At 40.6% G+C, this 14,702-nt stretch overlaps 1 protein-coding gene across 1 annotated transcript; it reads left to right on the forward strand.

Annotated features, from left to right (window-relative positions):
• The first annotated feature begins 7,791 nt into the window (after positions 1-7,791).
• On the forward strand, positions 7,792-13,671 carry tmbim4 (transmembrane BAX inhibitor motif containing 4). The gene is made up of 7 exons (XM_079183380.1): positions 7,792-8,496; positions 8,975-9,083; positions 9,923-10,028; positions 10,288-10,321; positions 10,409-10,526; positions 10,632-10,677; positions 11,877-13,671. The coding sequence occupies exons 1-7, from the start codon at positions 8,406-8,408 to the stop codon at positions 12,081-12,083; spliced, it is 711 nt and encodes a 236-aa protein (XP_079039506.1). The 5' UTR covers positions 7,792-8,405; the 3' UTR covers positions 12,084-13,671.
• The last annotated feature ends 1,031 nt before the right edge of the window (positions 13,672-14,702 follow it).

The following is a 14,702-nucleotide window of genomic DNA, read 5'->3' on the forward strand; positions in this document are numbered from 1 at the left end:
TAGCAGAGCAAAGACATCAAGTGCCCTAAGACGGCCCACTGCATGACACCAGCCAATCCTTAATTCCCATAACACTGTTGCTAGGTAAGACATGCCCACACAGGTTTGGTTCATCGTGGACAATGGAGGTTCGTGGAAACTCCCTGAAAACCCGAATTCACAACAGTGATAAGCAGAAAAAAAGCCGGGGTGTGACATTTACACCCCATGATAGGAGGGGTGTGTTTCATTTCACCACATAGCAGCAAGAAACAGACTTTACTGTTCAGCCTCTTTGTTGTTGTCTTGTGTCTCTTTGTAGTCGTTACCAGTCTCCCTGTGTTTTCGTTTCCTTCTTTGTGGCCATTTTCTGTCTCATTGTAGTTGTTTTGTGTCACTTTATAATAGTTTTTTGGTCTTTTTGTAGATATTTTATGTCTGTGGTTGTTTTGCCCCTTCTCTTTGTCTCTCTCTGTAGTGTAATGGTAAAATATATTCTAGTATATTGGGATGTTTTGGAAGATGGGTGTTCTACTGAGGGGAAGGTACAAGATGCAGATAAACACTGCATTCCTACAGAGGTGAATCAGGTCATAAAACCTAGGTCCTGTTTTCCAGTGTTGATGTTTACATGAACACTAAAAGGAGAAACAGGGAACCATTGTTTCCTGTTTCTGCATGAACTGACCCCCAGTTGATCGCACCTGGAGATAACAGATAAGGAGCAGAAACAAATCAACCCATGTCCAGAGACCCTATACTCCCCTCTTTTCACGAGGTAACTGGAGGCGTGACCTTTTGTATGCATAAAACATGATGTGCCTTGTATTTCTTTGACAGTGGTTTGCACAGTTCACTGAGATACGTGTCTGTGTGTCCACTCTCCTGCTTGCAAGCATTAAATGGACTCTACTACTTTGAGCATTTATCAGACTCTGTTTATTTAATCAACTCTTATCCCGCATCTACATAGAAATATTCCACAACAACTTGGTGTCAGAAGTGGGATACGCTGACCGTCCGCCAGGCTCCAGGAGACCGTCTGGAGAACGGCCGTTCCGGGATCTAACAAACAGTTGATCTCGTCTCATACCTCTTTAGACCAGAGAGAGAGAACCGGCGCATCCCAGGAGACCTGGTTGACGTCACGCGTATCCAACGAAAAAGAATTTAATTTCTACAAAGATCGGGTAAGACGTTTTTAATTCCAGTAAAATAGTAAAAAGTAAATACGTAAGACGTATAGTACGGAACAGATGAATGCTCAGGTAGTGTGTCTTATTTGTGGTGTACAATTGTGTTTGACCATTGTTCTAATAGTGTTACAGTTGTTTCTGTATTTCTGAAGCATCGTCTCTCACATTTCGTAGAAAATAGGATTGTGGAAAACACGATAACAGATTTTGACTCAAAAGAGAAACATTTTGAGATCGTGACACAGATCGCTTGACTACTAATAGGTTTGAAGTAAGAATCGTCAATTACATTTATCCAAGCGTGAGTCTGACACTTTCTTGGACAAGAATCGTGATAAAGTAATAATTATACGTGAACTTTGAATAAGGTTTTTGCAACGTTTTTCCTTTGGTAAAGAAACTACGCCTTACGGTGACGACTGTATTGAAATAAACCACGCCTGAATAATGGGTGGAAATGACAGTAAATGTGAGGAGCCTGCGGGTCCATTAGTCGAGACGATGAAGCTGAAGTATGGCGAAAATAGTGTGGCATGTTTGGGTTACTGGTCAAGGGATTTTGGGTTCCCTGACAATGGGTCATTTAGTCCCGCTAAATTGAAGATGTTACGGAGTGAAAAAAAAATAAATAAATAAATAAATAAAGAAAAGTAAAAAGAATATCAAAGTCACAGAATTAGAAAAATAGAGAAAAACCAGAAATGTCTGGTTCAATGGGAAAAGGAATGTGAATGTGGAATGACATGATATTAGACCTCGAACACGGACTGGACGAGTTTGTTGACACTAGATACCTTCTGGGCCCAAAGACGAACAGGTAAACAGAACCTTTTTAATAAAATCTGTGTAGTTAGTTCATAGGAAAACTTAGTGAAGGTATCGAGTGGTCAGCATCTCTGAAAGCCTGGGAAAGAGGGAGAGACCGCAGCAAACTGGTAACGTAAGGTGTGAATGAATTGTTTGAAGCTGAGAGCTAAAGGCCTGCTCCAGTGCTTACCTTAAATAAATAGATAAAAGAGATTATTAAGAAAATATCGGGTACGGCCCGAACTAGTTTATATTTGGAATAATTGGTGTAAGTTTGAAGACGTCGGATAAATGTTGTGTGAGGAGAGACAATGGTCTGTGCCTGAAAAAGTGTGAGCAGTGTGAAAAAGTGGTTAAAAGAGGAAACACTGTTTGGAATGTTTGGAATGTGGTACCACAGTGATGAATGACTGCAGAGAAAAGACAAACTTCTTTCCTCAATGTATCTTGTTTTGGGTATTACACTTTTAAACATCCGGTGAGATACTGAAATTTGGAAAATTGACTCTGATAAAAAATGGGTTTTGTTTCTTTTGGGTTTTGTTTATTTTGAGTTTTGTTTTTTGATTTGGTTTGTTTGTTTGTTTGTTTTTTTAGTTAAATTGGGATTTAAAAGTGCACTGAATAGGGACAGAATATTTTTGGTAATATTCATAATAATGTTTTGATAATCAGACAAATAATTGGAAGGGGATCAAATTGGGGTTCCTTGAAAAGGCAGTTTTTGCCTAAGAAAAATGAGATCAACTTGGAGTGTGCTTGGAGCAGAGAAAAAGGTGAAGCAGATAGAAGTAAATTGATGTCCAAGAGGGAAAGAAAGAAATGTAAACCGTTAAAGCAGACTGGAAAGCATAGGTGGAGAGAGACGAATGCAGTGGTGAGACAAACACACACACACACACACACACACAGAAATCTAAGAATTGGATTGTCATTTTTTAATTTTATCACAACATTGTAGCCAACTACAGATGAGTGAAGATGTATTCTAACATTTACTGCTGAACTTTGGGTAGTTTTTTGTTTTGTTTGTTTGTTTTTAGTCGAGGTACATGGTCGAGTGAATCCTGATCTGGGACTCCACTTCGCTGCCGTATGCTCCCCACCCACAAACAACATGGACGACACCACTCAACATGCCAAGGAGGATGAAGAAGATGAACGAGACTCATTCAAGATCTACAGTGTCAGCCCTGACTGAAGGCTTTCCGCCATCCATGAGCCTGGAAAACATCACACAGGAGAATTGTGTGACATGGACAGAGAAGTTTCATCAGCACAGATGCAAGGATGCTCAACTGATAAGGTATCAGGCCATGAGAGGAAGCTGAAAGGGGGGGCAGAGACTCTGAGACTTTGACACACACCAACTGAAGACTTTGGGTGCCATAAAAGTGGCAGCTTGAACATCAAAGAAGAGGCTGCTCATCCTCCATGAACAAGGAGTGGGTGAAGGGATCGACAATCAGCAATCAGACTGGGGGGTGCAGCAGGCAAGCGGAGTGGACCCCTAGTGATGGTGATGCACGCAATACAACACAGAGGGTGAGTTAACTTTAGATTCTTAAATGACAAACTCGTACATTTAATACACTCATTAGAAACTAGACAAACACTCACATCAGATGTATTCGAATGAAATTGAAGGATTAGTAAAGTTAAAACAAGTAAGGTTAGAATGTCACATGCAGGCTGATTCACTTCACTGCACAGCACATATGTTATGTGAACTAGAGGAAGTTTAGAAGAAGTATGACATAGAGAAGTGGAAAGGTTATGTTATAATGGTTATAATGAGTTTATTGGACAAAAGTACTGCTGTGTCTCTGTTTCTCTGTCTCCCACACAATCTGAGTTGTAAGAGGGGGAGATGTTCTGTCACGAGGCCGAGGAATGCTGTGATGTCTGACCTGCAGCAAGTCAGACTCAATACACTGACTGCAGAAGCACAGACGATCCTGATAACCTACAGTAATAAAGATGGAGAGATGCATAACAGATTTGTTTCTCTTGAACAGGAATTTCTACAGCTGAAGCCTGTAGAATTGTGCCTTAAGTGTGCCTGCAGAAATATTCCTTACTTGTGATATTCAATTATTATGAAATTATGAATGAATAAGCCTAGACAATTGATGTGATCGCTTCCATTGTTACGCTAAATTAGTTTACAGCAGAGATAGCGTGCCAAAGGGGGGATAATGTAATGTCATTTTGGAATTTTGTCTGTCATTTTTGATTTTGTTGTAAAGATAGATCCACATTTTGTATTTGGTAACGTCATGAAAAATCGCAACCTTTGAATTAAAAGATTAGGGCCAAAATCCAAGTCTTCTAACTTAGTCATAGGACTTTAGGAATATAGAAGATAGGACATGGAAGGAGATTGAATCTTATACTTTTACTTTGGTAACTGTACTATGCAGGTTATAGTTTTGATGTATCACTAAATTGACACGAGTGAAAAGCAAATTCACCAACGTTGGACGACGATGAAACACCTGGAACTATGTGGCCTTAGAGGCACGATGTGTTGTCTATTGTTTTTACCATGTCAATTCTAACACCTATTCTGCTTACACATCATGATGACAACTATGTGTAAAGAATGATCCTTTTCCCTACACAGCTTGTACTTATTTTAGAAATGCTACACGAGAACTGTTAGAAATGCTTTTGAATGTATTAGCCTGAAGAATTGTTAATGCAGATGTTCAAGTGGATTCCTGCAGAGATTGATTGACAGTTATTGAAACAGATATACAGGGCAACCAGTTATGAGTAGATGATGCATTGATGGATACAACTGTTTAATATTCTCACTGTGAACAGTGAGAAAGGGGGGAATTGTGAGGAATTTAAGTTTTAAAGCGCTCCTAGCATGGAAATGATGTGTTACAATATGTTTACTTGTAGAAGGTTTAAACTAAAAGGAGTTACTGAATGTATTGTGCACTGTGAGAGAAACCAGAGAATTAATGACACCGCCATAAAGTAATAAAAATCAATGAGAGGGGGATGTATGCAGACCATGGAGTCCTCTACAGAGAGTAGGAGGACACAAGTTTTTTTTCTGTATAAGATCTCTGTTTGCATTAATGGTTATTTTTTCTTTTTGTATTATGGGAGATTGAAGCAGCACGTAAATACTATGCCAGTAACATCACTCTGTCCGATTCCATCGACGTGACGGACACAGACGACATCACCCCACGACTCTAGTCGACATAGACGCAGCATTGTTGGAAACACAACAATTGTGGTTATCTGACGGACACACATTTTTTTCATCCAATATGTGGTGACGCTATGCAAAGCATGTTGCAAATGCAGGGAATTACTCAAATTGCTATGTATGCTCTAGAATGACGCTGAGTATGCATCGACGTTGTTAGCAGTTAAAGGTATTCACGAAGAATTGACATCAATGCGTCTAATGATTATGCAGCAGAGATGACTTCGATTACATGAAAGGTACTTCATCAGACTCAAACTAAAACTCAGACTCAGACTCTAACTCGAAAACAGAATGAGATGACGATGGTGTAAAACGTGTTTATTGTTTGTTTTGTATCATTTTTTATGTGTGTTCTAATAATGGGGGTTATACACATCCACAACAACAGTTGTGTTCGATATTTTAAAGCCATACACATATCTAGTTTGCTACATCACAGATGATCTTTTATCTCACAAAAACACCTTTTTTCAGATGTCTCACATGATGATGTTTGAAACTATGTTTTGGGATAATACATTTGATGTTTTTGAAATGTCCTTGAGATATATTTTTGTAATATTGTGTGATTATAATGTAATCAAAAGAGTGGAATGTAATGGTAAAATATATTCTAGTATATTGGGATGTTTTGGAAGATGGGTGTTCTACTGAGGGGAAGGTACAAGATGCAGATAAACACTGCATTCCTACAGAGGTGAATCAGGTCATAAAACCTAGGTCCTGTTTTCCAGTGTTGATGTTTACATGAACACTAAAAGGAGAAACAGGGAACCATTGTTTCCTGTTTCTGCATGAACTGACCCCCAGTTGATCGCACCTGGAGATAACAGATAAGGAGCAGAAACAAATCAACCCATGTCCAGAGACCCTATACTCCCCTCTTTTCACGAGGTAACTGGAGGCGTGACCTTTTGTATGCATAAAACATGATGTGCCTTGTATTTCTTTGACAGTGGTTTGCACAGTTCACTGAGATACGTGTCTGTGTGTCCACTCTCCTGCTTGCAAGCATTAAATGGACTCTACTACTTTGAGCATTTATCAGACTCTGTTTATTTAATCAACTCTTATCCCGCATCTACATAGAAATATTCCACAACAGTAGTCATTTTGTCTTTCTTTGCGATATCATTTTGTGTCTCTTTGTGGTTGTTTTGCCCCTGTTCATAGTCGTTGTGAGTCTCTTTGTGGTTGTTTTGCCCCTGTTCATAGTCGTTGTGAGTCTCTTTGTGGTTGTTTTGCCCCTGTTCATAGTCGTTGTGAGTCTCTTTGTGGTTGTTTTGCCCCTGATCATAGTCATTGTGAATGTTTGTGTCTCTTTGCAGCGGTTTTACATCTCTTTGAAGTCCTTTTGTGTCTCTTTGTGGTTATTCTGAGTCTCTTCCTGGTTGGTGCGTGTCTCTTTGAGTACATCATTTCATATAGCAATACACAAGTGAGCAAAATGTGGACGTAATTAAGTGACTTGGGATGCACCCATTTTGTCAGACACTGTCAAGGGGTCCCCTGACACTTTGGGCCCCTGGGCCGGTGCCTGATAGGCCCGTGCAATAATCCATCCGTTTAGAGAAGGATAGATGTTATTGACAATTCCACTGCTCTTTTATCTCTTCTTCCTGTCATGGTCTTTCTCCCCTTATATATTCTTACATTACATTACAGTCATTTAGCAGACGCTGTTATCCAAAGCAACTTACAATTCAGATTCTATCACATACATACACCGTAGGCACAGCTACAGGAGAAATGTTGGGGTTAAGGTGGTGGTAAAGCTCCTTAACGCTGGTTATCACCCTCCATAAAGCCAGAAAAGAAGAAGAAGAAGAAGAAGTGCGCTGCTGTGCACAGATTTACGGACTTTGGGTACATCCCAAGTGTCTTATTTGTCATTTCCTCGCTCCTCGCTCCTCGCATGGTTTCTCGGTTTCCTTGCATCTCTCCATGCATCCCTGGTGGGAGGGACTAAGACGCAAGGAAAGGACGCAAGTGAGGGAAACGGGGATGCAATTAAGAGACTTGTCCCTCCGTACTATCAAATCATTGAGTGTCATAGGCCAAATCCCAATGTCCCCCCTAAACCCTCAAACCCTGAACCCTCAAGGACTTACTGACGTCACCTGGTAAGTGGGTGAGTGTGAGAGGCTGTGAGGGCTTGAGATGGTGTAAATATGAATGGGACAGCACTTTGCTGCAACATATCACGTTACCATGAAAACGACAACAAATATGATGTATTGTGTGTATTCATTTTATACTTTGTACTCCCTGATTTGAACGTCTTCAGGCTCTTTACTCACAAGATGAGAAGTAACTTCATATAATCTATGTACTCGTTTTTGTCAAAACAGCTTCAATGACAAAATCTAATATTTGATGAATAAATAAATATTCTCTGATTTCATGTTTATTTTTTGTTCCATCTTTAACCCTTAATGTTTCTGTGTAAATGGAATACTCCAGGCTGAACACACGTGAGCCGTCCTCTTTGTTTCCTCTTTTTTTTTACGTCTCCATGCGTCCACTGGTTACTCAGTGTTTAACGTCACATTGCAATGATTTGTGGGTAATTCCCTTGGGCTAAGTCAGCATACCATGCTACTTACGGAAAGGGTTCATAAAGGGATCAAAATGTCTGCGAGAGAGCCTCAAACACTTGATGATTTGACAACGGGACAGCCCTCACGGACTTCGCGGGAGCGCGCCTCAAAGTCCGTGAGTCCGTAAGGGGGGACATTGGGATTTGGCCTGAGGCTCTCATGTTGAGCCCTTTGTGAACGCTTTCCGTAAGTCACCATTAGATGCAGACTTTGCCCAATGGAATTACCCACAAACCATTGCAATGGGACGTTAAACCAGTGGAAGCGTGGTAAAAAAGATAAACAAAGATTACAACAAATTACATTTACTCAGAAACATCAAGGATTAAAGTTTGAACATGAAAACACATGAAATCAGAGGACATTTACTTATTTATTCATCAAATATTTGTTCATTGAAGCTGTTTTTACTTAAACGAGTAAATAGATTATTTAAAATGACGTTTACTCAGCTCGCCGACGTCACGTCCTGGCGTTGGTCACGAGCGCGGCCTCTCAAACAGCAGCGTTTCCGTGTTCTCTTGAAGCCACAGTAACGAGTTAACGCTACCTTTCTTCGTCGAGCTGAGAAAACGTTGAAGAGACACGATGAGTACTGAAAAATACCCCAGGTCTTCAATAGAAGACGACTTTAACTATGGCACGAATGTCGCCACAGCCAGTATCCAGATACGTATGGGTAAGTAAAGTAATGTTTGGGTCGTACCTAGCCACGTCAGCTAACACTAATTAACATTCTGTACTGCAGAAATATACATTACTGTACTGTTGTTATAGCTATACCTAACAAACATTCATTACTACGGTGTCTGAAAAAGTGTTAGCTTGGTTGAAACCTAAGCCAGTAGTTAGCCATTCCAGCGTCTACGGTGTTAGCATTGCTATAACGTCAACTGAAGCTATGGTTAAACATAACTAACGCTACTTACCTGATGTTGTTGTACCGCTTACTGTTAAATACACGAGCCGGTCCAAACTCTCATCAATAAACACATCCAGCTGTCAACACATTTAAAGCAAGAAAATGGTGGTAAGTTCTCTCACATGAACACACAAAAGTCGTAGCCTCTGGTTCAACAATTAGCGTTAAGTGTACAATCCAGCTGAGGGCTCAGCAACTGTACTGTCATGACTCCATTGTTGTCTCTGTTGATCAGACTTCCTTAGGAAGGTGTACACCCTGCTGAGCGTGCAGATCATCCTGACCACAGCCACCTCTGCCCTCTTCATGTTCTCTCAAACCATCAAGGAGTTTGTCCACGCCAGGTGAGGATGGCAACATGAGACCAGGCAGCTTCATCACCCACTTTACATCGACAGTTTAGGGAACTTTTCCTCTGTGAATCTCTATCCATAACATTGTGATATTTTAAAGTAAATGCATCAGTTACTCATCCCCTGCTACCTTCATTTCTTAAAGAAAACGTTGTTCTCGCATGCCCCCTTGATCAATGAAGACCCAAAAAACTGAGTAAATCCTTCATGAATTGACGTAAGTGGAGGCCACGTTTAACCGCAGCAAAACTATATCAGAACATCCGTTTACAAACACACAACTTGTTCAGTATAACCCAAGTCTCATTTATCCAGTTCATAAGCTCCAAACACGTGCATTTCTGCAAAACTCTAACCATTTAAAACACCTCAGCCACTGCTGTGTGCAAGCATGAGAGTTGGTAAACGGTTGTTTAGATGTGCTTTAGCTGTTGTTGCACCTGGACCCTATTGACTTCAGTTCATCAAGGATTTACTTAGGTTTTCGGATTCTTTGTTCACTGCTGAGGTGTGCGAGTAAAATGAAGTATTCTTCAACACTTCAACTGATCTACAAAGGGTCATTTTGAGGGTGAAGTATTCCTTTAAAGTTGTGCTTCCAGCCAATATCAGTTGGGTTGGATGTATAATGGATGTGTCAACAGTTGGACCCTTTCCATATGTATATATGTTTAATTAAATAGTCCTCTTTGGACTGTTATTGATATCATCCTGTATTTACAATCATCTGCTCCCACGTTGGAATTGATTTATCGCGCACCTTTTCGGGATGATATCCTTGAAGCTCATGTTAGCCATGCTGTCTGACTGTGATCTGGTTTCCTCCCCAGTCCTGCTGTGGTGTTGGTTTCAGCTCTGGGCTCTCTGGTGGTTCTGGTGGCCCTGGCTGTGTACAGACACCAGCATCCAGTCAACCTCTACCTGCTGCTCGTATTTGTAAGCTTTTTTTGTAGAAAATACTTTTATCTCACTAGCTCAGTGTTAGAGAAAGAAACATTTAAATTATCTGGTTGGAGCACTACAGTACAGCCTACACTGTCCAGCATATAGGTGCTGTGTGTAAACCCCTTCCTTTTTAATTCCATAGGAACTCATTTCATTTAGCTGCTCAGTGACTGTAGTCTTTACAGGCGCTTGTTATAGGAGCCTCTAGCTGGTTCGAGTGTAAGTATCACTAATTGTGTCGTGTTTTCAGACTCTGCTGGAAGCAATTTCTGTGGCCACAGCTTGTGAGTATTGTATTTTTTTTGATTGATTCACTTTCCCCTCTTTAAACCTGTTTGCTGACTAACCGCATAGTTTTTTTCTTTCCGCAGTGACCTTCTATGAATACTCCACTGTACTGCAAGCCTTGTTCCTGACCTGTGCTGTGTTTGCTGGACTCACAGTCTACACCTTCCAGTCCAAGAGAGACTTCAGCAAATTGGGAGCTGGGTGAGTGTGTCATGACGGCCGCTCAGTTGTTTTTAAATCGGTGCTGCTATCTCCCTCCTCCAGATGGAGCCACTGTCGGTTTCACTGATCTGTTGTGTCCTACAGACTGTTCGCCTGCCTGTGGATCCTCCTCATTGCAAGCTGCATGAGGGTAAGTGACATAAAAATGTCTATTTCATGTGAGAGTAACAGATCCATGAGCCTGAGGGCTTATCAGACACCAAAGAGAAAGGGTTTTACAACTCTGGAAAGTTATCACTTTTTATCCTCCATTTTGTTTATCCAGCTGAATTCATGGTAATGCACGAGGAGAGCCAAATCATGAAGCCAGATTCCTCTGTGTCATTACTCCCAGAGCAGCAATGAAAAGTGCCTCATTGAAATGAATGTGGCGGGTGTGATTTTTACTTTTAAAGAAATAAGCAAATTGAGAGAAAACAGAAAGAAAAAGCTTCCGAATGACAGACCCATAGAAAAATAGAGTAGGAATCAAGCAACAGAAAGAGAAACTAATATAGAAGTAAAGGAACTGATGAAATCAAAAACACAATGTAAGAAAAGAAATGCTGTACTGACATGTATTCAAGTCTTTTGAAGTGGGTTCTGTCTCTGTGGACTGATATATATTTTACTGCCAGAGAGCAGCACAGAGGTGTGAGGATGCTGTCTGTCGGTAACATTAAACAGTGAAGCATGTATATATTAACAAAGCATGTTTAAATGTAAAGAGGGCATGAACACATACGGGGGCAGAACAGATTGGCTGTAGGTGATGCAGAGTTAGGCAAAGACACATCAGCTCACGCTTAAACAAGTTTCACTTTTTGTGGTGATCCTAAATCGTATGAAGACTCTTCATGGCTGTGTAGAGACAGAAAGGACTCTTCAAGCCTTTGCACACCGTGGGCCTGATAAATACACAACACGGAAATGCAAAATGTGAATATTTCATGTCGCTGGCTTTTATTGTGCTCTTATCCGCCTCGCTCGCTCTCTCTCGCTCTCGCTCTCGCTCTCGCTCTCGCTCTCGCTCTCGCTCTCGCTCTACTTCAGAGGTATGAAGCATAGATGAATAGAACGTAGGGACGTGACTAAAATGAGGTCGGAGACTCATGATGTCGACCTTAATAACTTTTTTTTGCTGAATTGCCCCGCCCAAATGTGGAAGCTGTGGAACACGATTGTCCACATACTTGAGGCCGTTTACTGACTCAGTCTGATATTCCATCTCTTAAATTAGCCACTCCATGTAGCAGGCAACGTCCCTCTGCTCTGATCCTACTTCACATCACACACTGTAGGGAGAACCCTTCAACCCCCCCTTCATGCTGACTGTTCTTCTCCCTGCAGTTCTTCTTCAACAGCGACAGCACCGAGCTGGTCATGTCTGGAGCGGGGGCCCTGGTCTTCTGTGGCTTCATCATCTACGACACCCACCTGTTGATGAAGCAGCTCTCACCCGAGGAGCACATCCTGGCCTCCATCAACCTCTACCTGGACATTGTCAACCTCTTCCTGCACATCCTGCGTCTCCTGGATTCCATGAAGAAGCACTGAAAGCCGCTTCACTCAGCTCACTGCAAAAGCCCACACATGCGCCTGTTTGATTACCCTGATGTTAGAGAGGAAACTGTCCACAGGCGTCTTCACTACGTTCTTCCGTTTATCTCACCCAACTACTTTTTGTTGCTAGTTTTCCTTTTGTATTCAGTTAATTAGATCTATATCAGTGATGTTTTGTTTGATCTGAAACCAAAATGTACTCGTCACATTATGAAAGAGCTCAATGACTTAAAGGTACACCACATGATTGGATATAGAGCCCACTAGCACCCCCAGCTGGCTTATTTGCAGCTCTCCTTGTGCTTTTGACACTTTGTGTTATGTATTACTATAAACATACACATTGCACATATATACACTCAGTTTATTAGTTTTAGCTCAACTTAGGAACACTGATGCAGTCTAACACGCGAGTCCTGCAATACATCTTGGCTTTGTGAAGGTTGGAATATTCAGGATTTTTGTTTATCACAATCCAATCATCTTTCCTTCCCAACTTTTGCTCACGTACGCTAGTACCAACCAGTTTGAACCAATAACATCGCGACATCCATCCATCAATCTGGAACTTTTAGCGACGAGGGAGGTGTGGGTGGAGCTCCTGTCCTCTTCAGCTCTGTATGGCTACATTCTAGGCCCGTCCACTTCTATGTGGTCCAATCAAATGAGAAGGATTTGATTTAAATCCCTATTGGAGCTGTAGACCGCTCAAATATTCTGTTTCACTGAGGGATAGTCCCAGTACAGAAGATAAAGATGTTCGAACAGCATCACAAACTACATCCTCCAAAATGATCAGAGCGTTGAATCTCCAGCTCTCTTCAACTGTTCTAATAGAAATCCAACATAACAACAAAGAGGATTTATTGCATCACTTTCACAAGGCGTACCTAATAAACTGGCAACTAAGTGTATACATGTACATAATATTACATGTACACGTATACATATATCATATATATTGTGAGGCATTAGAGAATACCAACAGTATTGCTCATTGGGGTTTCACACCTTTCTGTCATTCCACTAATTTATTCTCAAACTGGATTTATTGTTGAATGTTGTCAAACATGAGTAGTTTGTATTCCATCAGTATCACTGCACCTCATGATGCACAACAGTAAGAAGATGACACAATGTCTATTCAGTTTAATGAAGCGCATGCCCGGGGTTATTGATGTGTGATTGTACATATTTCAATGGTGTAAATGTATCAGCGTACAGTTTAGTACTGAAGTATTGCGGTTAATAAAGTTTTGAATGTTGAGGGTTTAGATAAATACTATCGGGATATGGATAATTGTTATGAAGACATTTGCTATAACTGCTCCTATTGAATGAGTCAATAAATAGACCACATGGAATGTTTTTCAGCTTCAGACTACAGTCTGCATGTCTTAATGAGATGTCAGTGTTGCTTTTGGGCTAACAGCCGATTGATGTCTTACAGTCATTGTGTTGATTATGGTTTATGATGGATTGCTCCTTTAACTGCTGTAAACATTTAAACATTCTTTATGGAGCTGTCAGTCATGTCAAAATAAAGATTGCAATATTTTCCCGAATGGGAAATGTAACAGAGGTTTAAGATGTGGATTTGTTTGGTTTACGTCTTTTAGCTACACGTTGGTTTTGTCCTATTGCCGCCCAACAGCAGAAACAAATGGCTTTACCGCAATGAGTTCTGTTGTTCTTCTGAAGGTAGAAGATGTAACGACATGCTTCAAAAATATGAAATACTGACTTAAAGGTGAATATTTCTGTTGATCCTATCACAAAGTTACGTCTGCGACCGAAGCTTTAACGGTTGAATAAAGCCATTAAGCTGAGAGCATTCCTTCACTAAACTCAGCTCACAAACCCAATTAGAAGATTAGCTGCAACGTGTAAAAAAAAAAGGGAAAAGTGTCTGGGAGACGACCCGAATGAAGCCTCATGAGATTAATGTCAATGAAATGCTCTTCCATGGCTGGTGGTGTTGATGGTCCAGCACCGGTACCTCTAAAGAGCTGCCTGCACACCACCGAGCCTATGCTGGGCCTGGACCTGTGAGTGGAGGAGGTTTCACACAACATGGGGGACAACCAGACATCCATTTCACCCCTAGTATGCTGCAAATGTACATCGGTAGAGTGAAAAAACTAAAATGTACAATAGTTACACATCGAGTTAAATCAAGACAGGAAATGTAAAATAAAATACTAAGATAACATATTAACTCGTACCGACAGAGGAAATAAGGGGATCAATATTACTACTGCTAATACAAAAAGTAATAACATAATGACGAGTAATAAATTAAAAAAATACAAGTGAGACAAATTATTGAACAATAAGGTGCAGAAAACTCCTGAAGCCAATTGTAATTGCACATGTATTACTAATATACTCAACAGACTCAATGTAATTTCCAAATACAATAATACATGGCTTAATAGATGGGAGAAAAGTTGGACTTATGTTCCCAATAAGGTAAGTAAACAGTCTGTTGTATTTAAGGTATTGTTTTCATAATATAAAATAATATCTCTGGCTTCCAAAATAGTATGGTTTGTTTGGTTGGCAAAAAAAATCGTCAAGTTTCCCCCAGAACACTGTAGTCTATGAATATTC

Source organism: Pholis gunnellus, assembly GCF_910591455.1.
Source record: "Pholis gunnellus genome assembly, chromosome: 22".
Classification (NCBI taxonomy): domain Eukaryota; kingdom Metazoa; phylum Chordata; class Actinopteri; order Perciformes; family Pholidae; genus Pholis; species Pholis gunnellus.

Excerpts from the sequence above, each read along its gene's own strand:
- tmbim4 (XM_079183380.1), top strand. The coding sequence starts at position 8,406 with ATGAGTACTGAAAAATACCCCAGGTCTTCAATAGAAGACGACTTTAAC. Across the intron at positions 10,029-10,287 it reads TCTACCTGCTGCTCGTATTT|ACTCTGCTGGAAGCAATTTC; the intron begins GTAAGCTTTTTT and ends TCGTGTTTTCAG. Across the intron at positions 10,678-11,876 it reads TCATTGCAAGCTGCATGAGG|TTCTTCTTCAACAGCGACAG; the intron begins GTAAGTGACATA and ends TTCTCCCTGCAG.